Source organism: Dromiciops gliroides, chromosome 4 (assembly GCF_019393635.1).
Source record: "Dromiciops gliroides isolate mDroGli1 chromosome 4, mDroGli1.pri, whole genome shotgun sequence".
Classification (NCBI taxonomy): domain Eukaryota; kingdom Metazoa; phylum Chordata; class Mammalia; order Microbiotheria; family Microbiotheriidae; genus Dromiciops; species Dromiciops gliroides.
In genome coordinates, this window is record NC_057864.1 from 168,116,212 (window position 1) to 168,141,960 (window position 25,749).

Below are 25,749 nucleotides of genomic sequence, written 5' to 3' on the forward strand. Positions count from 1 at the left end.
TTTGTATAATAAGGCAGTTCCATCAAATTCATGTGGCCCATACATTCATCATAACAAACTTCAGGAATAAGAATTGGTACTGATGTGAAGGGGCCTTTCTGTCTTGGTAGCTTAGAAGAGAGATGTGGGCATGTGGGCATGAGCATCCGGCCTTGTACTCATGACCCCTGCTTTGGAGTTCAGGCTCTCTAATTGCTAGCCAAATGATAGCCTCAGGGGACTAGTCACCTGGTCATTGTACTACAGTGAAATCACAGTGGATTGGAAGGTAAGAAGCCTGAGTTTGAATCCTACCTCTACCCCTTACTTTCTGTGTGACTGTAGGTGAGTCATCCTTTCTGAACTTTAGTCTCTTCACCTGTAAGTGGGATTAAACAACACCAACTTTATTAACTTCAAGGCAACAAGCATTACTTGAGTGCTTATTAAGTGCCAGGCAGCTTGCTAAACACTGGGAATACAAAAAAGCAAAAAGAAAGACAGTTCTTGTCCACAAGGAGCTTACATTCTAAAGGAGAAGATAATGAATAAAAGAGAACTGAAAAGAAGGGGGTGGGTTTCATTTTCTTTTCTTTCTTTCTTTTTTTTTTTTTTTTGGATTGGAATGGGGAGATTAAGGTGCTGGGAACCAGACAGAGAACATCTAAGAGTCAGAAATGCAGCCTAGACAGAAGTGAAGAGTGCTGTCCTGGACCTCACCGTAACATGGAGGTTCAAGGAACAAATCGCCAATCAGGAGAGACCAAAGGGGTGGAGCTTCCTTCCAGTGTGAGAAGTGAGCTTCCAGGGAGAAGAGGTTTATGGGACATATAGAGAAAGTCTAAAACAGTCAGGAATGTGGTGGCTTCTGTTTCTCCTCCTCCCCCCTCAAGGGGTTATTGTGGGAATTCATTGTGATAATGTATATGAAAATTATTTGAAACAGTAAAGCCCTTTATTGTATAAATGGAAGAGATGATCAGGGGAGAAAAATTGTAGAGGTTTCATATTCTTTCCCCTGAATAGTTTTGTACATCCTCTGGGCACAGTCAGTAAAAGCTGCACAGGTTTTCTCCATACATAATCTGTCATTGGATCAGAATGGGAAGGGCTCTTGGTGCTGCTTCTCTCACCCTCCCCCATCCAAGGTCAATAGATGTACAGTGCTATCTCTAAAGGCAGCAGAGCAGGGCTAGATGACAAACAGGACTGGGCTGCTTCTCAGGACAGGAGAGGGATTCAGATTGTGGTTTGAAGGAGAAAGACCCTTTTGCATTTCCTCTCATGCACCTGATCTTTGAAACCTTTTCTCTCTCACAGTAAATTACGCCATCCCCATTTGCTGCAGCTGATGGCCGTGTGTTTGTCTCAGGATCTAGAAAAAACTCGTTTGGTATATGAGCGGATTAACATTGGCTCCTTGTACAGCATCCTTCATGAAAGGGTAAAAGACTTTGTTCTCCGATTTCTTTCCTTTTTCTGTTTTTGTTTTTGGTTTTATAACTCAGGCCTTTTTCCCCTTTGCTAGCTCCTTTAAATGCACAAATTCATAAATTCCCATTTATGCATGTCTGGAAAGTTACCACATTGGGTAGATGTGTATGATGATAACAATAGCATTTATGTGGCATTTTAAGGGTCACAAAGCACTTTGCAAATGCCTAATTTTCTCCTCACAACAACAGGTAAGTGGTATTATTATGCCATTTTACAGAAAAAGAAACTGAGGCAGGCAGAGATTTAAGTGACAGAGGCTGTATTTGAACTCAGAGGGTTCCCCTGGACCATGGCACAGTATATTAGATTCCCAGGGCAAACAGAGGTGGAGAAGAGGCTGAAAGGGGGCCAAAGGACCAAAGAAAAGCTGGAAAGGAAAAGGACAGCAAAAATAACTTTTAAATCTGCTCATAGCCTTAGTCATTGTCAAGAACATACAAAGAAAGTTTCCTTGAGGTAAAGGTGGCAACTTTGTTCTAAGGTTGTCAATCAAAAGAGACTTTTACTGGGCAGCTAGGTGGCACAGTGGATAAAGCACGGGCCCTGGCTTCAGGAGGACCTGAGATCAAATGTGACCTCAGACACTTGACACTTACTAGCTGTGTGACCCTCAGCAAGTCACTTAACCCTTATTGCCCCGTTAGAGAGAGAGAGACAGAGAGAGAGGGACAGAGAGAGAGGGACAGAGAAAGAGAGACAGAGACACCAAGACCTTCATCAGGTTGATGGAAGAGTGGGTTCCACCAGGGCTGACCAATGAAGTTACAGAAGTGAGCAGAGGCTGTTGAGGCAATCTTCCTTACCTCTTTCTGAGCACTACTTCTCCAGCTGTTGAAAATCTTTTTATCCCTCAATGCCCATCAGCCTTGTGATGTTAAGCACCTGAAACAACTAAATGAGATAGGGCCAGGACTCAAAGCTTACTTTGCTAATTCCTCAGACATTAGACACTCAACCACTCTGCTTTTTTTTTTTTTTAGTGAGGCAATTGGGGTTAAGTGACTTGCCCAGGGTCACACAGCTAGTAAGTATTGTCTGAGGCCGGATTTGAACTCAGGTACTCCTGACTCCAGGGCCGGTGCTCTATCCACTGCGCCACCTAGCTGCCCCAACTCTGCTTTTTTTTTAACCAAGTAAAATATAGAAGTGATATTTTGGATTTCTTGATACTACATCCTGTCATTTATCTTTATAAAAAGGGGGAAAGATGAGTCTGAGAAATGTACCCCTTAGGTTTTTTCCTCTGTTCTGTATCCCTTGTCATTCATGCTCAAACTCCTAAATTTCAGGGAATGGAGTATAAGAAAGCCTCACAAATCTAGTTAGGCCACAGGACATTTGTTGAATTACTGAATTGAACACTTTAAGCCAGTTGGCAATATTTTTTCTTTCTTGGTGGGACAATGAGGTTTAAGTGACTTGCCCAGGGTCACACAGCTAGTAAGTGTCAAATGTCTGAGGCTGGATTTGAACTCAGGTCCTCCTGAATCCAGGACTGGTGCTTTATCCACTGCACCACCTAGCTGCCCCCCAGTTGTCAATATTTTGAGGGAGATGAGCCCATTTTCAAAATAATATCATTTAATATAACTTTGTTCAGAGTAGTACTATATATAGATATAGATCTGTATTATTGACACAAGAGAGTTTTATCACACTAACCTCATACAGGCTGGTTTGAGATTCAGTTTTGATATGGGGTGAAAGCACGTGGGTCCTTAGGATTCCTCTATAAAGAATTACACTCTCTTACAAGTCCTATTTAGGAATAAAAGAACAGATTTATTGGGGTACAAGAGAAACTGGCCGGGAGGAAGGTTTAAAAACACTTTCCTCCCTGACTAGCCTGGGGAGCGCCCTTTCATAGAGCTCAGATAGTGTGGGTAAAAAGTAGTCTGGCGGTGGGTTGGGGTAGTTTGATGATGGGTCGTGGGCAATCTGGTGATGGGCGTTAACTCCGTCCTGGTGGGTCCCAAGCAGTCTGCTGGTGGGCGGTTTCTGTGTCCCCTTCTGGTGCAGCCACACCTAACAGGATTACCTCATCCGGGTGGTGAGGACTGGAATGCAGGGTGGTGAGGACTGGAATGCAGGGTGGTGGTCCTCAAACTTGCTCAGTGCTGCTTATTTCTTTGGGTGTGTCTGTCCTTTGGTTGAGCTCAAGGAGAAGGTTCCTTGATCTCAAGGGAAAACTCCTGGGGTTTCAAGGAAAAAGTTCCTTGACCTCCCCAGACAACTTCTGGGGTAACCAGGGCCCATAATACTCCCATAACAGTTCTTGGGAATGAATCAGAGCAGCTCTTTGGAGCCTCCCATCATGAAGGCCAGTAGACACCATGTGTCTACTGGGAGGTGCCTTTCAGATGTGTATAGGCCAGAGGTGCTTAACTTGGGGTCTCTGAACTTTGGGAAAACTTACGTTTTCATTGGAATATGATTGGTTTCCTTTGTAGGCTTACGTTTTTATTTGATACATTTAAAATATGACTCTGAGGAAAGGTGCCTGCATTTGACCAGCCTGCCCAGAGGATCCATAACACATAAAAATCCTTCTCTTGACAAAGGTTTATGCCTTGTAATCTCATTCAGTAGTTTAGTTAGAATATGAGTCCAGTGAGTTTAACCAAAATTTCTCATCACCTCAGAAGTGAAGAAGACTAGCCTTAGTTCATTGACTTCTGGAAGAGAAGCTGGAAGGAGGAAGGAGGGCTGCAGCAGCAGGTCTCGAGACCAGTGGGAATAGCTAAGGAGAAGGAGGCACCACTAACCCCTAAGGCCATTTGTTGATTCATTGTTCTTAGTACGGAGCCATCTTCACGAGATGACTTGCCTCTTGAGTCACAAATTGCCAACAGCTGCTTTACTTTCAATTGTTATTCACTGAGAAGTTTGGATGAATTTCATATCCTTTGTTAAAAGTATCTATTGATGGGATCCCATCATGCCATTCTGCTTTTCAAAAACAAATTTACCCTCTTTAATAATCAGATTGTGATGAGTTTTATTTTTTAACAACCATGCTATCTGGTTACTTTCAGCGTTCTCAATTTCCTGTCTTGCATATGGAGGTGATTGTGCATTTACTCCTCCAGATTAATGATGCACTAAGATATTTGCACTCCAGAGGATTTGTGCACCGCTCGGTTAGTTCCTATGCTGTCCATATCGTGTCAGCAGGTGAAGCAAGACTGACCAACTTGGAATACATGATAGAAAGGTACGGAAAAACAGTGTTGTTACTTTTAAAAGGGCCATATTTCCATTGGCTTTTTTTTTTGCCTGAGGATTCAGTTTGTATAGTGAACTATTTTCCATTTTCAACAGGGTAATCAATGTGTTTTTATAGAACTTAACAGTACATAGCCATCAAGAATGCCCTTTACTACAAATACTAGCTACAGTAAATCCTCAACATTTGAGTGACTTCAAGAATTCTTATAATTTTATTAGTAACCTCACTTTCAAGTTGGCAACTGCCCACATTCTCTGCTATGCCAAGTAGAGAAAAAAATGAGGGGTGCCATGTACAATTGTTAGAGCCCTTGGCATCCCTTTCATCTCATCAATCCTGTGCCCCCCTCTGAGGGAGACCTTAGTTACCTTGATTCTGGTTCTGTCTTTCTGTATCTCTCTGATAGGGTCTACTGTTATTCTGATACTGTCTTTCTGTATTCCCCTGAAAAGATCCATTTCCATTCTGATTTCACCTGTAATATGACCTATCATTACCTTGGTCCTTGTATGTTATCCGTTTAAATGCTCTTCTTCAAGTCCTACAGTCCCTCAATGAGTGCCCTTCTTTCTCACAGTAACCACACACCTTAGTGCCCTTGTGTTGGCCCTTATATGGCTGACTAGGAAGTGCTGGTGCTAGGATACTCTGTTTATCATCAATCTTTTCTCCCCCAAAAAAGGGAGGTCTTTCAAAAGCTGCCTATACCACAAAAAATTTTTGTCACACCCTACAGTTGTTTGTTTGGGGTTTTTTTGCAGGGGGGGGCAGGTTGTGGGCCAATGAGGGCTAAGTGACTTGCCCAGGGTCACACAGCTAGTGTCAAAGTGTCAGAGCCCAGATTTGAACTTGGGTCCTCCCAAATCCAGGGCTGGTGCTTTATCCATTGCGCCACCTAGCTGCCCCCACACCCTACAGTTGTAAAGAATGTTTCATCAAGGTTACAAGACCTCCCTCTGTATTTGTTATATATTTTTATCTTTTGCCTTTAAAACTCAAGTTTTGTGTTGCAATTTTACCCCCAAAATGTAGTATAAGTTCCTTAGGCTCTAAGCCCAAGGGATTTGGTTTACTGAGAAAACAGAGGTGTTAGATAAGCTTCCATGGAATGTCCACAGCCTGTGAGTTTGGTGTTAACAAATTTACTACTCCTTATATGCCCTAAAAGAAGGAAAGTATCGGAAAAGTATTCATGAATCCCTTCCAGAAAGTGCTAAAAGTAACCTCTCAGGGGCAGCTAGGTGGCGCAGTGGATAAAGCACTGGCCCTGGATTCAGAGGGACCTGAGTTCAAATACAGTCTCAAACATTTGACACTAGCTCTGTGACCCTGGGCAAGTCACTTAACCCTTATTGCCCCCCCAAAAAAGTAACCTTTCAAGTGTATGATGAGGGAATTGTGGGGAGGGGAATGGAAAAGCTTCTAAATGAATAAATGAGATGGTGGTCACCTCTGCCCTCTCACCTTTCTTGGCCTTACCTGGGCACAAGTCACCTTGGGCAGGGCTGGGGTCTCACCCCTGAGAGGCATGTGCTTTTCTTGGGGAATGGTTCAACCAATTGAACCAAAAGGTCTATTAGAGATGGCTAGTGGGCCCTTTTCCCTTTTTTGCCTCATGGTTCTTCTTACATCCCTCCCCATCCCGTCTAGTGTTTCCTCTCCTCTCCCCTGCATTTTATGGGCTATTTCATGGAGACTGTGTTAACAAGAGTGCATATTGTCAGAATTAGTGGTTTGGGGTTTTTTTTTGGGGGGGGGTGAGGCAATTGGGGTTAAGTGACTTGCCCAGGGTCACATAGCTAGTAAGTGTCAAGTGTCTGAGGCTGGATTTGAACTCAGGTACTCCTGACTCCAGCGCCAGTGCTTTATCCACTGCGCCACCTAGCTGCCCCTGAATTAGTGGGTTTTAAAATAAAGAATTGTATGCAGAAAAGTATATTTTCAGCAATCTCTAGCAAAAGATTACAGTTTTTGATGGTCCTGGGAACCTTACCCCCTATTTCCCATAGGTTCAATGTATCAACATTTACATTTTTTACTTTCACTTGGTGCTTTCTACTCCTGCAAAAGTTGAGGATTGACTAGCTTTCTACAATTGGAAAGAGGGTATATTGATTACATTCATATAGTTCATTTGTTTGTTTTAAATTCCTAATTTCTTGAAGAAAGTTCATCCTCTTGAGTGTCAGGAATTGCCTGACCTTAAGACTTACTTGCTTTCTCGTTTCCGTGTGTCTGCTAGCTGAGTTTTAACCTGAGTAGGAGGTTTGTACAGTCAGAAAGTAAAAAACAAACATTTATTAAGTAGTTACTATTCCAGGCCCTGTGCTAAGTGCTGTGGATACAAGCAAAAAGAGGTTCCTGTCCTTAAGGAGCTTACATTCTACCAGAGGAAGACCACACCTACATAAAAGGAAGCTGAAAGGGAAGAGGAGGAAAGGAGGGAGGCAGATGGGGATGGTAATGATGGAGAAGTCCTGAGTACAGCCTGGGGAGAATGGAAGAGATGGTTGGCTAAGGATAGAGCACTGGGCTTGCACTCAGGGAGATAATCACTAGCTGTGTGACGCTGGGTAAGTCACTGACCCTCTCTGACTCCATTTTCTTATCAGTAAAATCATGATAATAATAGCACCTAACTCCCAGGGCCTTTGTGGGGATCAAATATGATAATATTTGTAAAGTGCTTGGTATAGTGCCTTACAGAGCAGGGACAGCTAGGTGGCACAGCAGATAGAGAACTGGCCCTGGATTCAGGAGAACCTGAATTCAAATCCAGCCTCAGACACTTGACTCTTACTAGCTATCTGATCTAGGGCTATCTCCAGTTGTCCTGATGTATATCTTGCCACTGGACCCAGATGGCTCTGGAGCAGAGTGTGAGGTTGATGACCTTGCACAGCCCTCCCTCACTTAAATCCAATTCAGTGTAAGTCATGACATCACCTTCTGATGTCATGGCCCTCTTCAAGGACAAACAACAACAAGGCTCTTAATAAATGCTTCTTCCTTAAGTGGAGGGCTTGGGAGGAGCCATCCAATCAGAGGGAGAGGGCAGGGGCAAGAGGTCCTTCTGAGGTGTGAAGTGAAGGAGGAAGAGATCTGTTCAGGCATGGTAGAGAAGTGGGGAGTACAACCTGGGGAGACTGAAAAATACAGTGACCACATGTCCTAGATTTTTCCATTTTCAAATGGTCTGCCCCATTAACCACCGAAAGGTATCAGAACTTCTGCTATTTCAGCAAACCAAGAGAATAAGTTAAAGCAGTAAGCATGCTCATCAAGACGGAGAGCCACAGGAGATAGAAAATCACAGACCAAAGAAATCAACAACAACAAAACCACATTAGATCATAGTTTAGTGTTGAACTTCATATGTATATATGTAATGCAAGTGATGGGGTGGCAAGTGTCTGGCTGAAATCTGTGTGGTAATCATCAGTCTATCATCAGTGCCTTGCTTCCTCCCTCTGTACTTCTTCACTCCCTATAGTCAGGCTTTCAATGACATCACTCTACGAAACTGCCCCCTCCAAAGCTACCACCACCTCTTTATTGCCACGTCTCATGACCTTTTTTTCAGTCTCATTCTCTACCTCTTGGTAGCCTCCGACACTGTTGAGCACTCTCTTCTTTAGGTCACCGTGACTCTGTTCTCTCCTGGTTCTCCTGCCTGTCTGACTGTTCCTTTTTAGGCTCCTTTGATGAATCTTCATCCAGGTTTCATCTTCTAATCCTGGGTGTCCCTCAAGGCTCTGTCCTGGCCCGTCCTCTCTCTACTGTCTTTCCCTTCCTATCAGCTCCCATGGATCCAGTGATCATCTCCTTGTAAGTGACTTAGATCTATTTATTCATCTCTAACCTCTGCTGATCTCTTACATCTTAGATTTTAGATCTTACATCTCCAGTTGTCTGTTGGATGTCTCAAACTGGATGACCCTTAGACATCTTCAGTTCAGCGTATGTAAAACTATACGTGTTCTTTCCTCTCTTTCTCACCTCCTTGCTCTCACCTCTGCAACCTCTCACAGGTTCTCACCCTTCTCTCCTCTGTGTCCCAGTTTCTGAACTACTTCTGTAGTCTCCTAGTTGTCCCCTTGGCCATCTTCCATTCAGCTGTCAGAGTACAGATTTCACTAGTCAGTAGACTCCTGCTTCTGAGTTTTCAGGTAGCCTGTCCCCTTCCTACCCCTCACACAGCTCCAGGGACTCTGCTCCTGCCTCTGGGCATGTTCCTTGGCTGAGCTGCATTCTAGGAATGCTTTCCATGCTCTTCCCCCTCTCCTTCAAGCCTTTGCTAAAGCTGGGCCTTGTGCTTCTGTGACACTTCCCTCCCCAGGCCTCCTTAACCTGAGAGCCATGACCCCAGGACTGCCCAGAATTCACGGGGTTGGTCATTGGCTCCTCCTGGAGCTCTTTTGTCCCTAAAATCGGGTTTGTTGGTGCGACTGGAGACTTAGCAGCAAGCTCCAAAGGCCCCTGGCCCGGGCTTCCTGGAATAGGCAAACTGCCCACCCAGCCCCATTCCACAAAACTAGATGTCATCCCACATCTGCAGCCCCTCCATTGCCTGAAAGATTCCGAGCCTGCTCAGTTGTTTTCCGGGCCAATCCTGAATCTCTTACTGAAAAACGGGCTTGGCCTTCATCAGTGTTCCTGTTTTGCCTCCTTCCAGACTAGTAAACATTTTTCCTCGGAATTAGAAATACATTATTCTAAATATAAAATTAAAATGTAAGGAAAGTTTAAAAAACATATAATACATTGTTTTCATAAGGGGAAGGTGTTTTGTTATTTTTGGAAAGGCACCAGGACCCACCTAGGTCACAGCCAAGTGGTTCCCTGCTCAGGGAGAGTGCTGGGTGGGGTCGGAGAGGGGCTGGGCTCGAAGCAACCGGTCCCACGTGATTGGCTGTCCAGAAGCGGTATGCTAATTAGCACTCTTGAGGCTTTCAGGCTCTGCAACCACTTCTGGCTCAGAAAATGAGGTGTTCGGGGCTTTTGCTTGGTGTATTTGTTCTGGAAGGTGCATCGGGTCGGTTTTGGGTGGGGTTACGGAGGGTATAGAAAAGTAGCCGTGAGCTAACAGTGTGAGGGATTGACTGTGGCAGGCGCGTCGGGAGGTTGCTAGCTAAGACTATACTTTCAGGGATCATTTCTATAGTATGTTACTAGAGAATTGTGGCTGAAAGTGTAGCACGGAGGTAACCACGAGGAGGAGCTGTGGCGTTCTCTTCTGAGCGTGAAGCTGGTTTGTGGTGCTGCTTGCTAGTAGCTGCCTCTTGCCATTGATGATCGTTCTTCTCTGCCTCTGGGTAGAGTGAGAGGAAGAGAATGCAGGCTGAGTGGCCTTCATACTTTATTTTGGTATTTGAAAAGAAAGGTTTTAGAAAGCTACTTCTACTTTTTTTTTTTTTGTGGGGCAGTGGGGTTAAGTGATTTGCCCAGGGTTACACAGCTAGTAACTGTCAAGTGTCTGAGGCCCGATTTGAACTCAGGAACTCCTGAATCCAAGGCCGGTGCTTTATCCACTGTGCCACCTAGCCGCCCCCTACTTCCACTTTTAATGTGGTTTTTCAATTGGGAAGTTTGGGTATTTAATGGCAAAAGGAGGTTAGGTTTCCAACAAAAGCTAAACAGTAATTTTTGCAGCAAAAAAGCCAAATACATATGCACATAAGGGAAAGTAAGGTTTCTGTGCTTTTGTAGTAAGGCAAGAGAGATTTTTATGAAGTTTTTGGTAGTAAGGAGGGCATGGGGAGACAGTGGAAAGATAAATGAAAATTGTAGTGAATTTATTAGACTCTTATTGTATCCTTAGTGCTTTGTAGGAACTTAAATGCTTATGGCCAGTCTCTAAGAAACAAATAGTTTGGATTAAAGAGTGGATGAAAGGTAGTTTGAGTGGAAAGAAGGGGTTATTAGATGCCAGAATTGTATAAGGGAACAGCTCCATTCTGCCCTGATTATGCCAACTGTAGAATGGGCATACATTCTGAGAGAATAATGAGATACTGAAGAAAGAGGGGCAGTCCATACCAGTATGGTTAGTAATAGGTTTTATTTGGGTAAATATGGGGATCTTACTCATAAGAGGCTAGGCAGTAGCAGGACAAAGTAAAATGGATCCCTACACCTGCCCTCAAGCCAGATACTAAGAAGGCATAGTGCTAGGGATGGCCTGTGGTGTGCCAATTATCCCATGGGATAGTTGAATCTTCTTTTTCAGTTTACATTTATTTACACAAAGTAGTTTACATTCTCTGTGGAGGATGTAAGTAGTATGTTTCGATTTACATTCAGAACCCATAGTCCTTTTCTGGATGTAGAAAGCATTTTCCATCATGAGTCTTTTGGATCATTATATTGCTGAGAAGAGCTAAGTCTCTCACAGCTGATCATCACACAGTGTTACTGGTACTGTGTACAATGTTCTCCTGGTTCTGCTTACTTCGTTCAGCATCAGGTCATGTAAGTCTTTCCAGGTTTTTCTGAGAGCTTCCTGCTCATCATTCCTTATAGCACAGTAGTATTCCATCACATTCATATAGCATAACTTGTTCGGCCATTCCCCAATTGATGGACCTCCCCTCAATTTTTTGCCACCACAAAAAGAGCTGTTATAAATATTTTTGTACATGTGGGTCCTTTTCAAGAGGTATTTCTTATTCTAAATTTGGTTACTTAATCCATTTTTTGCCAATTATTTATGTTGAATCTATTTGGGGGAGTTTTTGCTTTTGTTCTTGACCTTTTACATGCTTTTGAAGAGTTAGGTATAAAGCAAGGAAGTAAGATCTAGAAAGACTGGAGAAATATTTATTTCTTATTACTTTCAGATAAACTTTTTTAAAAAGGTTTTTTAATATGCTTCCACATCCACACATCCAGGAGGGCTTTGTAGAGAAGATGGCATTTAAACTGGATGAAGTGGATAAAGCTTCTGTTATCGTGAGGCTGTGTGGTTCATAGTAGAGTTCTGATTCCTGTAAGTGTGTGTGTGGGGGGTGTGTGTGTGTGTGAGAGAGAGACAGACAGACAGACAGACTCTTGGGGAAGAAAGGCAGTCATGATGGATGATTATTTTAGATATAAAGTGTGTCTTCTGTGCTTTTGTGCTCTAGTCAGGACGGAGGTGCTCACAAGGACCTGACTCGTGTTCCCATCCCAGCTTTACTGTACAGTTGGTCTGCTCCAGAGGTAATCTTGCAGAAGGCTGCTACAGTCAAATCAGACATCTACAGCTTTTGTATCATCATACAAGAAATCTTAACAGGTAAATCAAGGGGGAAATTAACTGATTGCTTCTGTTTTCTTTCATATTCTTTAAAAACAGAGCCTGAGGGGCAGCTAGGTGGCACAGTGGATAGAGCACTGGCCCTGGAGTCAGGAGTACCTGAGTTCAAATCCGGCCTCAGACACTTAACACTTACTAGCTGTGTGACCCTGGCAAGTCACTTAACCCCAATTGCCTCACTAAAAATAAATAAATAAACAGAGCCTGAAAAAAGTCCATATGCTAAATATTTGTTTTAAAAACAAATATTTGTCTTGTGAAGATACAAGATCACCCATAAAGCTTTATCTTGCCCTGTGAATGAAGAACATCCATCTACTTATTGATCATTGGTCATTTTTTACTTTTAAAAAATGAATTAGAGGCAGCTAGGTGGCACAGTGGATAAAGCACTGGCCCTGGATTCAGGAGGACCTGAGTTCAAGTGTGACCTCAGACACTTGACACTTACTAGCTGTGTGATCCTGGGCAAGTCACTTAACCCCAATTGCCCCCACAAAACAATTAATTAATCAATTAATTAATTAATTTGGATACATTTTATCTTTATGCAGCAGATATTTCTTAACCAACACACCCTGACAATTCCATCTGCTACCCCACACTTTTGTAATTTACCAGTAGTTAACAGGAAAGTAGTAGTTATGGGTAGCTATTGATAATTAAATTAACCCAAGTTCTATTGCCTTTTCTTGTTTTTATTTACATTGTTTCAGTCCTTGTCTCTTTTTCTTATGCTTCTGTTTACTTCACACACACACACACACACACACACACACACACACACACACCTCCCCTTCTCCCCCCCCCCCCTTTTTTTGCTCAGCATTTCCATCTTTAACTGGCAATAATAGAACTACAGTTGAGCTTGTAAGTAAAGAATTGCTGACCCCAATATCCTTACGAAGAATTAGTTGACTCAGAACAAATACTAAGAGTCAGAAATAGAAAATGAATGGAAATTTAACCAATAAGAAATTGGGTTTAAAACCAAAATCAAATTAAAATTGTTCAAAATCTTAAACTCACTTTAATTCCTTTAAATAATTTTCCTGTTACATGGAAATATGCATTCACCCAGCCACGGGACTACACAAAACAGGACCCACTTCCACGACCCCTGCCTGTTGCTTGGTGCATCCACGGATCCAGGGCGAGAGCGACGCATTACCCCTGCAATCACGCCCCCTGTCTCGGCCCTGGCAGCCCCGTCACAGCGGAGGGTGACACATCGCCCACCCAAAAGAAAAAAAGGAAATATACATTTAGTTTCTACAAGGCACAGGCTTGGATTAAGAAGGTAGAAAGTTCTTGTCTGCATCATTTCGCACAAGTGTTCCCACATTTTTCCTGAATTTTTTATAGGTTCCTCTTTTTTCATTCATCCCTTTCCCCTCTCCCAGGCATTTTATTCCCAAGTCTGTAGTTCATAGAATCATGGAGAGATAGAATGTTAGGGCTAGAGGTGACCTTCCAGGCTTTCTAGATCCACCCTCATCCTAATTTTTACATTATACATGGCTTTCATTTTTACAAACAATAAATACAAGAAACAAATAAAGACTAAATTTCCAAATAAAACTCTAAAATATAAAGCTTTTTGGGGCAGCTAGGTGGCGCAGTGGATAGAGCACCAGCCCTGGATTCAGGAGGACCTGAGTTCAAATTCGGCCTCAGACACTTAACACTTAACTAGCTGTGTGACCCTGGGCAAGTCACTTAACCCCAATTGCCTCAAAAATAAAATAAATAAATACAAAGATAAAGCTCTTTTATATTTTGATTAAGGAAAAGAATAATAAAACAAATTTTAATAAAATAAAAACAAACAATATATTTATCTGGTGTCTCCCAAATCCAGTCATGTACTTTTAGAAATCTGTTGCCATTGTTTTTGTTTTTAAACAGTGTATATACTTTTCTTGCCCCATTAAAAAAAAAATTAAACAGTGTATATTACTTTTCTTATTCTACTGATCTAGTTTTGCATCTGTTTATACAAATTTTTCTATATTCTTTGAATCTTTTATTTTCTTTTTTTAATAGCACCAATATATTCTTGTTTTTTTGGTGAGGCAATTGGGGTTAAGTGACTTGCCTAGGGTCACACAGCTAGTAAGTGTTAAGTGTCTGATGTTCAGATTTGAACTCAGGTCCTCCTGAATCCAGGGCCAGTGCTCTATCCACTGCACCACCTAGCTGCCCCAGCACCAAAATATTCTGTTACATACCATGATTTATTCAGCTATTCCCTTTGTTGTTGAACAAATAGGTTGCTCGCTATATATTGCAAATAAAACAGCTATGAATATAAAGTCTTCATGTACAAGAACTATCCCCAGTACCTGGCATGGTCTTTGGCATGTATTGAAGAGATATTGCTGGAATTGAATACTTTGGGACAGATAGGTCTCTTTTCCCCTTTCATGATATCTTTAGGGTAGAACATCAGCAATTGGATCACTGGATCAAAGGGTAAGATCAGTTTTATGACTTTTATTGTATTGCTAAAGGTCTTTCTAAGAAGTTTTCACCAAACTACAGTTCCACAGTGTGAAAGTATATCTACTTCTCTGCAGCATAACCAATATTGAATTTTATTTTACTTTATGTTTTTGCCAATCTAATGGTCAAAAAAGACATTATCTTATGGTTCTTTTGATTTGCATTTTCCTGAGTATTAGAGAATTTGAAAAGATTTTCATATCTTTTTTTTTTTTTTTTTGGTGAGGCAATTGGGGTTAACTGACTTGCCCAGGGTCACACAGCTAGTAAATGTCAAATGTCTGAGGCCGGATTTGAACTCAGGTACTCCTGACTCCAGGGTTGGTGCTCTATCCACTGCACCACCAAGCTGCCCCCAAAGTGTTTCATATCAATGCTTCACATACATGTGACAGAACTGATGTCTAAAGAAATTATATCACTGCCCTAAGATTACACAACTTCATTCTATTGATTTGTCTGTGGTTAATTTCCATATACAACATTTTTCTTGCAGATACTCTACCCTGGAATGGTCTAGAAGGCTCTGTTATTAAGGAAGCTATAATTTTGGGGAATCATTTAGAAGTAGATGCCAGACTTCCAAAAACTTACTATGATATTGTTAAGACAGGCATAGAGGTCAGACAAAAAGACCGGACTATGAACCTTCAAGATATTCGATATATTCTAAAGAATGACTTAAAGGTAACACACTCTTTATGTAGATGGAAATTTTTGAGATTTTGTTTGTTTCTTTAAATATCAGTATTCATGCTACCCTTATCTGAAATTCCTTCTACTTAAAAATATTAACAAGGCCCTAATTGTTATATGTTATGTCTTAGAATTATGGAATCTCAGAGTGAGAGGACACTTTGTAATCCAAGCCATACTCAAACAAGAATTTCCCCCAAAATATCCCAGCAAGTGGTTGTCAGCATTCTTTTGAAGCTCTCCCATGATGGGACTTGTTCATAACATTTATGTGCCAGCTGAAATGTTCTTGAAAATATATCTCTTACAGGATTTAATTGAGGCCCAGAGAACCCATCCAGTTGAAAACACAAATGTTCAGAAATATAAAAAGCATCATGACATAAATATTTACTTTGGCATGACATCAGAAAATAAGAGAGAAGCCCTTGATTTGGAAGTTCGGGAGCTGAAGGAAACAGGTATGGCATAAATTTTTTTGGGGGGTGGGGGGGGCAATGAGGGTTAAGTGACTTGCCCAGGGTCACACAGCTAGGAAGCGTCAAGTGTCTGAGGCTGGATTTGAACTCAGGTCCTCCTGAATCCAGAGCCAGTGCTTTATCTACTGGGCCACCTAGCTACCCGCAAAGGCATGAATTTATAGTTTGAAGGTGTCTTGTACTAACAGGTGCCTGGTTGATGAGACTGAATCTCAGATTGTGAGCTCCTTAAAGATAGATACCGTCTTTCCTTTTTGTATTTCCGGTGCTTAGCACAGTGCCTGCTGCAGAGTAGGTACTTAATAAATGTTTACTGACTGACTGATGATAGCATCATGATTTGGCAAATGACCTGTTCAGAAGAGTGTTGAGATCCTAATGTATTCTATTCAACTTTCTGGACAAACACTATTAGTTGGAATAATGAATTCTGTGAAGTTGCATGTTTTTAAATTTGCATTATTTGGTTATAATTATGTAAAATAGTCATCCTAGCCCAATGGATATATGCAGTGAACTGAACACACTAAATGAGGCACCCAGGAGATATCCGTTTTAGTCCCTGCCTTAACTTGGAAGAAGCCATTTGATTTCTCCTACCCCTTTCCTCCAATCTGTCTTATTTGGCTCTATGAATATTTTATCTCTCAATTAGGAGGTGGGTAACATGTTTAATGAAGATTAATCCTCTGGAATCATTAATCAGAGTTCCTCTGTACTTTGGAATTATTTGTCTTTACAATATTGTTGTTGTTGTATAAATTTTTCTCCTGGTTTTGTTCACTTTGCTCACTATCAGTTTAAACAAATCTTCCCAGGTTTCTTTGAAACCTTCCTTGTCATCATTTTGTATAGCACAATAGTATTCCATCACCTTTATACACCATAACCAGTTCAGCTGCTCCCCAATTAACAGGTACCCTCCCAGTTTCCAATTCTTTGCCACCACAAAAATAGCTATACATATAAATATATCCTTAGAGTTTATTTTGCTTAGAAATAATTCCTCAACCTGTCTTCCCTCTCATTTCCCCCTTTTCACCTTCCCTCCTGTGTCCCTATTGAGTGAAATAATGTCTGTACCCAGTGTGTGTTTATGCTTCCCTTCCTTGACAACAGTTCAGCTGAGAGTCTGCCAGTCAGCAGACATTTACTGAGTACTTACTACTGTGGTAATCAATTGAGATACAAAAAGGAGCTCTCAATCTAATGGGGCAAACAACAAGCAAGCAAATATATACAAACAATGTTTACACAAAAAAGGAAATAATTAACAGAGGGAAGGCACTAGAATTAAGAGGGATTGGGAAAGGTTTCTATAGAAAATGGTATTTTAGTTGGGGCCTGAAGTCATGTAACGATTGGAATAACGCCACCTGCTGGATACTTACTGTAGAAGAGTTCTGCCCATGAAGGGAAGGTCTTTGAGGGCAAGACCAGGAGTCTTTTCTTCAGGAGTCAGGAAGTGACGCGGACTAGTGGGAGGAGGAAGGAAGAGACTGGCGCTCAGTCTCGGGCTCTTTCCTCTGGACTCTGGTGGAGAGCGGAGCTAGAAATGTGCTCTCCCTTTAATAGATAGGAATCTAGGCCTTTTTTCTCTCTCTTTACCAAATTCTTATTCTCCTTAATAAATGCTTAAAAGTCTAACTCTTGCTAAAGCTTATAATTTATTGGCGACCACTCATTAGATATTTTAGACAGTTTAGCTAGAATTTTAACCCTTAACAGATGGTAACCACGAAGGGATAAGCTGAACCTCACTTCTGATCTTCCGGTTGGGTAAGAAATTTTCCCTACCCTAACCCTTTAAATCTTAAGTACTGCTGAATTGCCTGGTGTTTTCCCTTTAAATTTTTTCAAATGGACCTTTTAAACTCCCTAATTATCCTATTTTTGATTTTAGTCTGTTTAACCAGACAAATGGGAGATAAGATCATGTTAATGCTTTGTTTTTGTGGATTTTCTATTTTTCTTTTTATTTTTGTTAAAAGAGCCAGCAACTTACTCACACAAGGAAATATCTCTCCCTCTCCCAACCATGCTTTTTCAGAGAAACCTGAAGAGATTCCTGCAGCTTTTCCCAGTTCTAACACTAATTGTTGCTCTAATTTTGCATGCCTGGAGGCAATGACCCACCCTCTAGAAGCTTTTAATCCCCTAGCACCTGGAGGCAAAGTGGGGGAAGAGGAATCCAGGCCTGAGTTCAAAATCAAGTCTGATTCAAATTGCTCTGGTCCCTCCCCTCCTCTCCAGACCCCACCCTCTACTCCTCCCATGGCCAAGCCCATTGCTTCCCCTGCCTGGGAAGTCCAGAGAACTGATGCGCATGCTCAACTTTCTCTAACTACATTTGCAGCTTCAGGCTCAGCCCTTCCCCAGCCTGGCTGTGCTTCTGAGACAACCTTAGAAAGCCCTTTAAATTCCAGATATACTCGTTTTGTTCATAATTTTGCTAACCTGCTTTTGTCTTTAATTAGTAATCTTATAAAGCATTTGTATGGTGAAAAGCCCGACAGACAATATAGAGGGGTTAAAGAAGAAAAACTTAAGCCGAATAAGAATGACAATCATCAACATAGTTCAAGACTCCGCTTCTTTTGCCATGGAAGGGTATATATTTTACAGAAATGTAGAAGTAAGCAGCAAGGTATTGATATGAGTATTGGGGATTTTAGATATCGGAATCAAAAGTGTTCTAAATTCACTCAGATTATTAATAGTATCAGTTCAGAAGTTACATAGGATTTCTATGCTATTACGTATACATTTTGAAATTAATGGTATGGGTTTATTTTCATAGAGATTTTAATGCTTTTGAGATTGTGTCTTATACTTAGTTTCTAAAACAAGGAGAATATTTGTAAAAGCTTTTTATAGTCATGTGATCAAGTTTATATTTTATAATACTCTTATTGATATTAAGTTCATATTCATTTAGATTTCCTTAGTTTGAATTTCACTGTATTTTATTGTTCCATGTGTATTTTCTTCTATTCATTTGTCTATCTAATTTTGAAACATTGCAAGATGGTTTTGATTTTATTATACAATGTTAATTCTAGGAGTATTGTGCTCCCATATTCTGAGTTGTTTTTGTTATTTTTTCTCAACTGATTATTTGATCAAACTCTTTAAAGCATTTCCCTGGCAAATTGGTTGCCATGGCAAGTGTAAATTGATTCTAGAAGTATTATTTTTGATAAGCATATTCCCAAAAAAAAAAAAAAAGAGGGGAACATTTGTAAAAGTTTTCTATTTTCAAAAAAAAAAGTTCTTTGAGATTCTGTTGTGCTTTAACTTGTATTTAAGTATGTTCTGATTTTTCACAAAAGTAATTGTATACTAAGTAAAAAAAAAAAGGGGTATTATTTGAAATTGTTGCATAATTATATATTGTGTTCTGAGTCAAGATGTATTCACATTTTTTGCAATCATTTATTATCCTCAATTTTTAAATCCATATGAGACTTGGAATTATGGGAATTTATCATTTAAAACATTAATTGCCTTTATTCTGAGTTATCAGATGCCAGTTGGCCAAGATGCCATCCAATCACAAGAGGAATACATGCAAGAGCAGACACTGAACTGTCACATGAGGGGAGACATGCATGAAGTCAAGGTATGGCCGAGGGAACGGCTTTTGACTAATGTTGAGGTTGGATTCTCTTGGTTTAATATTTTATTTTATTTTTCCCCACAATATCGTACAGATGGCTGGAAGTATTGATCCCACCCATCTCACTTCTACACCTGGCTTCTATGCTCCCTCCTATATGCCTGATGCCATGGACCATCTCAATCCCATGCATCTGATTAAGTCTGACTCAGTTTCCTCCAATATGTTCGGTGGCATGGACGTATATTCCATCCACCTATTTTAAGCCTGGCATACTGTATGGGCAGTACATATTGCTCAAGTGTGGGAATGCTCATATCCCATCATTTCTCTGTTCTTTTATGGTAACCCCCATAATTATCTCAGGTGTCATGATAAATACAGTGTTGAATTTGGCCTTGACACCTGTTACCAATTATATTAGATTTTCTAATTTCTCATAATGGCATGAGGATAATTAGGCAGATGATGCAAAAAGTGATGAAACAAAGATAAAAATTATTTTTAAAAATTAATATCACAGCAATTGTCTTCTCAGTAATATTATAATTTTAAAGAATGTTTCAATTTTGTTTTATTATATGTTTCATGTGTAACAACTAAGATTCTGAATTCCCTTAGACATGTTTTTGAGAACTTTCATTGTTTGATTTGATTATTGACAAAGCTATTTTAAAGGTGTGTTAAGCTCAATTTTGTAGGAAATTTTCCTGGCTGATTACCAGCATCCACACATCAACCCCTGAAAAGACTTCCATTCCACGACTACACCTAGAGGACATCTGAGAAAAGACTTTCAGAGACTTTAAATGAACAGTTTTGATTTGTTGTTTTTGTTGTTTTTTTTCTCTTTCTGTCATAATATACACCATCTGTAACATGTATTCTCTGCAGAGGCCCTCCCTTTGCAAGACTAATGTCAAAGCGTCGGTTCATGAGGACAAAAAAAAAAAAAAAATCGCCCCTCTGAACAAAACTTTCCTCTCTTCCTTTTCTATATTGTTGTTCACATATTATTAGTTAGCAATAGTTATTATATTCTTTTTACTGTTCCGTCAAGGAAACATTTTGTTTCTTGAGGAACAACAGGGGGGACTGTAACGATTGGAATAACGCCACCTGCTGGATACTTACTGTAGAAGAGTTCTGCCCATGAAGGGAAGGTCTTTGAGGGCAAGACCAGGAGTCTTTTCTTCAGGAGTCAGGAAGTGACGCGGACTAGTGGGAGGAGGAAGGAAGAGACTGGCGCTCAGTCTCGGGCTCTTTCCTCTGGACTCTGGTGGAGAGCGGAGCTAGAAATGTGCTCTCCCTTTAATAGATAGGAATCTAGGCCTTTTTTCTCTCTCTTTACCAAATTCTTATTCTCCTTAATAAATGCTTAAAAGTCTAACTCTTGCTAAAGCTTATAATTTATTGGCGACCACTCATTAGATATTTTAGACAGTTTAGCTAGAATTTTAACCCTTAACAGTCAGCAGGCAGAAATGAGGAGAGAGAGCATTCCAGCCATTGGGGAAAGCCAGAGGCAACACACAGAGACCAGGGTCACTGGATAAGAGAGTATGTGGTTGGGAGTAAAGTGTGAAAAGACTGGGAAGGTAGGAGAGGGCTGGATCACGAAGGGGTTTGAATGCCAAATGACATTTTCTTTGGTCTTAGAGGTGCTAGGCAGCCACTGGCGTTTACTGAGTAGGGGCAGTGATGTCAGATCTGCACTTTAGGAAGGTCATTTGGGTGGCTGAAAGGAGGGTGGATGGGAGTGGGAAAAGACATGAGGGAGGGAGACCCACCAGCAGTGTGCTGAAATCATCCAGGCAGGAGGCGACGAGAGGATGCGCTAGAGGAGTGGCTGTGCCAGAGAGAAGGGGGTGAGTGCCAGAAATATTACACAGGGGAAAGTGACAGGCCTTGGCAACAGATTGGATATTTGGATGGATGGGTGGGGGTGACAGAGCGTGAGGAATCCAGGAGGACTCCTAGGTTGCTATATTGGAAGCTTGGGAGGAAGCTGTTGCCCTCTGTAGTAATAGGGAAGGTAGGAAGAGAGATGAGTCTGATTTTAGATATGTTCAGTTGAAGGTATCCAAAGGACATGTAGTAGATGCCTGAAAGGCAATTGGAGATGTAAGACTGGAAGTGAGCAGATAGTCACCCACTCTCATCAGCCTTTCTTCTTTTTTGTATGGAATTCTACTTGTACACCCCAATTATGTGAAATAATTGTCCCTAACCTTCCTCTTCCTTTCTCCCTCTAGTATATTCCCCCTTCCCTTCCTTTCCATTCCTCTTTTAAGATCATTAGGACTTAACAGAATCACTCCAAGGCTTTCTGTCTAATTATTTTCTCTGTATGACCCCTGATGATAGAGTTCAGAAGGGACACATGTCATTTCCCTATATTTGAATATTAATAGTTCATCTTTGTTTAGTCCCTTAACCATTGTTCTTTCATGTTTACATTTTCATGTTTCTCTTGACTCCTCTGTTTGTACTTCAGAGTTTCTCCACAACTCTAGTCTTTGTAACAAGGATGCTTGAAAGTCCTCTATTTTAATAAACATCCATTTTTTCCCTACAAGGGGATACTAATTTTTGATGGATACGTTATTCTTGATTATAAGCTACTATCTTTTGGTGTAGGGTATTCTGAACTCTCACCTCCTTTATGGTGATGACTGCTAAATTATATATGATCCTCAGTATCACCTCTTAGTACTTGAATTCTTTCTTTCTAACTGCATGTAGTATTTTTTTGTTGTTGTTGACCTGGAAATTCTGAATTTGAGCTGTAATGTTCTTGGGAGTTTTCATTTTAGGGCTGTTTTTGTTTTTGTTTTTGTTTTTTTTTTCAGGAGGTAACCCCATAAATTCTTTCTATTTCCACTTTGCTTGGTTTCTAATCGATATGGACAATTTTCTTTTAAGATTTCTTTGGGGGGGGGAGGGGGCAGTGAGGGTTAAGTGACTTGCCCAAGGTCACACAGCTAGTAAATGTCAAGTGTCTGAGATCGGATTTGAACTCAGGTCCTCCTGAATCTGGGACCGGTGCTTTATCCACTGTACCACCTAGCTGACCCCTAAGATTTCTTTAAATGTGATGTCTAGGCTCTTTTCGTGGCTTTAAGTTAGTTGAATGATTCTTAAGGTTTTTTCCCCTTCAATTTGTTTTTGCTGTGAGATACTATATATCTTGTAATATTTTTTTCAGTCTTTTAATTTTATTTTACTATTTCTTGTCTTATGGAGTCATTGGCTTCTGTTTGGTCCATTCTAATTTTCTGGGAGTTTGTTGCTCAGATTTTGTGCCAACTAGTCATTTCCTTTCTAATTGTTCCATAACTCTCATTTCCTTTTCTCTTTTTTTCCTATAGCTTTCTCATTTCATTTATAAAAATATTTAAAACTCTTTTTAAAACTTGTTTCATGTCTTTTAAGAATTCTAGTTGAGGGGCAGCTAGGTGGTGCAGTGGATAGAGCACCGGCCCTGGAGTCAGGAGGACCTGAGTTCAAATCTGGCCTCAGACACTTAACACTTACTAGCTGTGTGACCCTGGGCAAGTCACTTAACCCCAATTGCATCACCAAAGAAAAAGAAAAGAATTCTAGTTGAGTTTGTACCCAAGATTTTACTTTGAGGCTCTGCTTGTAGAACATATTTTGGAGTCATTCTCTTCTCTATCACCATAATAGCTTTATATGGTGGATTATTTTTTTGTTTGCTCACTCTTCCAAACTACTTTTTGATTTTGGACCTTATATTAAAGCCAGGTTTCTTGAGAGAATGTTTGGGCTAGTCCTGCTGCTGCTTTCTTGGGGTATCCAGTGTTATGTTATTCTAGGATCTCAGGAACAATTTGGGTTATGCACCTGCAAGCTATCAGTGGTCTGATCCAGGGCAAAGTCTCATTGTTGGCCTTCTGATCTGAGCTCTACAAATTCCTGCCTGGGCTTGGATCTGAGCTTAATAAACCTGTGGTCCTGTCCCATTTGGAGTTTTGGGAGACTACTGCTGGACTCAGCATCTTTTAGCCAGCTGGAAAGCTCTGCTTGTTCAGAGTGACAGAATTGTAGGCTTCTGTTTGGTCTGGAATTCTTCCTCTGGTTATTCTGCTGCAGGCTTCAGATTGAGCTAGAGGCTGGAATTAAGATTTGCTCCATTCCTGGAGTCTGAGCCACACAGCTGCTCCTTGCTTCTGGATTTATATGAACTTATCACCCCTCTGCACCCTGGAATACCCTTCCTCAGTTCATCCTGGGGAGTGATTGATAAAGCTAACACTTGACCCCTCTTCCTGCATCCACCCTATGTTAGTTTAGGCCTTTCTGTGCTATATTTGGGACCTCTTCATGCCCTGGTACAGCCTGTCCCTGCTCAGGAGTGCCACAGGCTCCTGGCTAGACCATTCCCTCTGTCTGCAGACCTTTCTATCAGAGCCGGGAAAAATGACTTACTGTGATTTTTGTTTCCCTTGGATTTCCTCATCCGTACTTAGTCTGGTGCATTTTCTGAATGTTTGGAGGATTTATTTGAGGGGAGGTGGGATGGATGAAACCAGCTGTACTTTATTTTCAGGATTAAGCAAAACAAATTCTCTTTATTGGCCATGTCAAATAATGTATGTTGCATTTTGCACCCTGAATTGATCACCTCTTTATCAGGAGGTAGGTGGCATGTGTCATCATCAGTCCATGGGACTCATAGTTAGTCAAAGTGTTGCTTAGAGTTCTTCAGTATTTCCAAGTTATTTTTCTTTACAATGTTATTGTTTCTCTTGGTTCTGTTCATTTCACTCCGTATGAATATTCTTTTCTATCTTTAAGGTATTGTTTAACTCATCATACCTATAGCTATTTAGAATCCTTTTCCAATCCTTGCAAAAGAGAAATGTCTTTCCTTACTTCTGAGAAGGTTTAAACTTCCATCTTATTTCACACTCTACATAAGTAGGCTAGCACTTTCCACCAGCCTTCTGGTGCAAATGACAGCTCAGTTCCAGAAAAGGTTTCTGATGACTCTCTTTCCAAGGGAAAATGACCTGCCAATCCCATCACCATGTGACAAATAGAGCAAGCACAAAATATCATCCAAAATCCATGGCATTAACACTGGCTGCCATCCAAATAGAAGTTCTGGATGCTTGCTATTGTGAAGTGACTTTTAGAAAATACAATTTAAAATGTAATGATTTCCCTACTACACACAGGTCAGTCTGCTTTACTGTAGAAGCATAGACATATACACCAGCTGTACTTCTTTCTTCTTCCTCCACGGTCCTCTTTCCCAAAGCTGGGGGTGGGGACCTCGATTCTGGCCACATCTCTGTAAGAGCAGCATTTCCATAGCACAGACTTAGCAGTCATACCAAGTTGTAGTTCTTGCCTTCAGGAAACTTGTAGTATAATTGAGGAGAGGTCATGTTAGCACATGAGGGAGATTAAAGAACCACATATCTGGGAACATACAGAGGAGGGGAAACTTAAGCCAGTACCAGAAACACCTAAGTGACAAGGAAAGGCAGGGTTAAAAGAATAAACCCAAGTGTTGTACTAGAGGCTAATCAATGAAGGATTCCCCAACATAGATGACCAGACTTGGATGAGATTGAGTGGGAGGGAATGTGAGCCATTTTGATAATAACAGTCAGTCAATCAGTGAACATTTATTGATTGCCTTCCCTGTGCTCAGCTTTGTGCTAGGCACTGGAGCGATACACAAGACTTAAACAGCCTTGTCCTTCGTGAAGAATGAATAAAACTTGTACAAAGTAAATAAAAAGTCATTGGGGTAGGGGCAGCTAGATGGTATAGTAGATAGAGGACCAGCCCTGGAGTCAGGAGTACCTGAGTTCAAATCCAACCTCAGACACTTAACACTTACTAGCTGTGTGACCCTGGGCAAGTCACTTAACCCCAATTGCCTCACCAAAAAAAAAAAATTAAAATTAAAGTCATTGGGGTGAGGGGAGTGGATCAGGAGAAGCTTCATGCAGATGGTGGTGCTTGAGCTAGGCTTGGCCGGAAGCAAAGGATTGGAAGAGGGAGAGTGTTCTAGCTGTGGAGGGAAGAGGCTGATGTTTCTTATAGAACTTGGATGTTTTATTTTATTTTATTTTGCGGGGCAGTGAGGGTTAAGTGACTTGCCGAGGGTCACACGGCTAGGAAGTGTCAAGGGTCTAAAGTCGGATTTGAACTCAGGTCCTCAGGTGAGGAGCCATGCTGCTGTTGCTGCAAATCCTGGACAGTAGGCCCAGGGGTTCTTAACAGGTTTCAATCGTTGAAATGTCTCTCCACTCTTGCCTATATTGTAGCTTTGTATATTTGTGGGGCAGAATTTCACATCTGAGAAGTAGAGTGAATAATGACAGGCATCTTTGGAGTTTCTGGTCCAATTTCAATAATCAGAAAAGGTTGCTAGGCTGTCGCCTAGGCCTCAGTGTGGAGCCCAGTG

At 41.1% G+C, this 25,749-nt stretch overlaps 1 protein-coding gene and 1 non-coding gene across 2 annotated transcripts in view; both read left to right on the top strand.

Annotated features, from left to right (window-relative positions):
• The window catches only part of TEX14 (testis expressed 14, intercellular bridge forming factor), a 183,886-nt gene that overhangs the window by 99,416 nt on the left and 58,721 nt on the right, over nucleotides 1–25,749 (top strand). The window contains exons 9-13 of the mRNA XM_044003986.1: nucleotides 1,300–1,423; nucleotides 4,512–4,690; nucleotides 11,830–11,981; nucleotides 15,004–15,194; nucleotides 15,514–15,664. Coding sequence (XP_043859921.1) covers nucleotides 1,300–1,423; nucleotides 4,512–4,690; nucleotides 11,830–11,981; nucleotides 15,004–15,194; nucleotides 15,514–15,664 — 797 coding nt within the window. The remainder of the gene's footprint in view (nucleotides 1–1,299; nucleotides 1,424–4,511; nucleotides 4,691–11,829; nucleotides 11,982–15,003; nucleotides 15,195–15,513; nucleotides 15,665–25,749) is intronic.
• Nucleotides 9,839–10,055, top strand: LOC122727191. The gene has a single exon (XR_006353129.1). It is a non-coding gene; the product is annotated as a small nucleolar RNA U3 (small nucleolar RNA).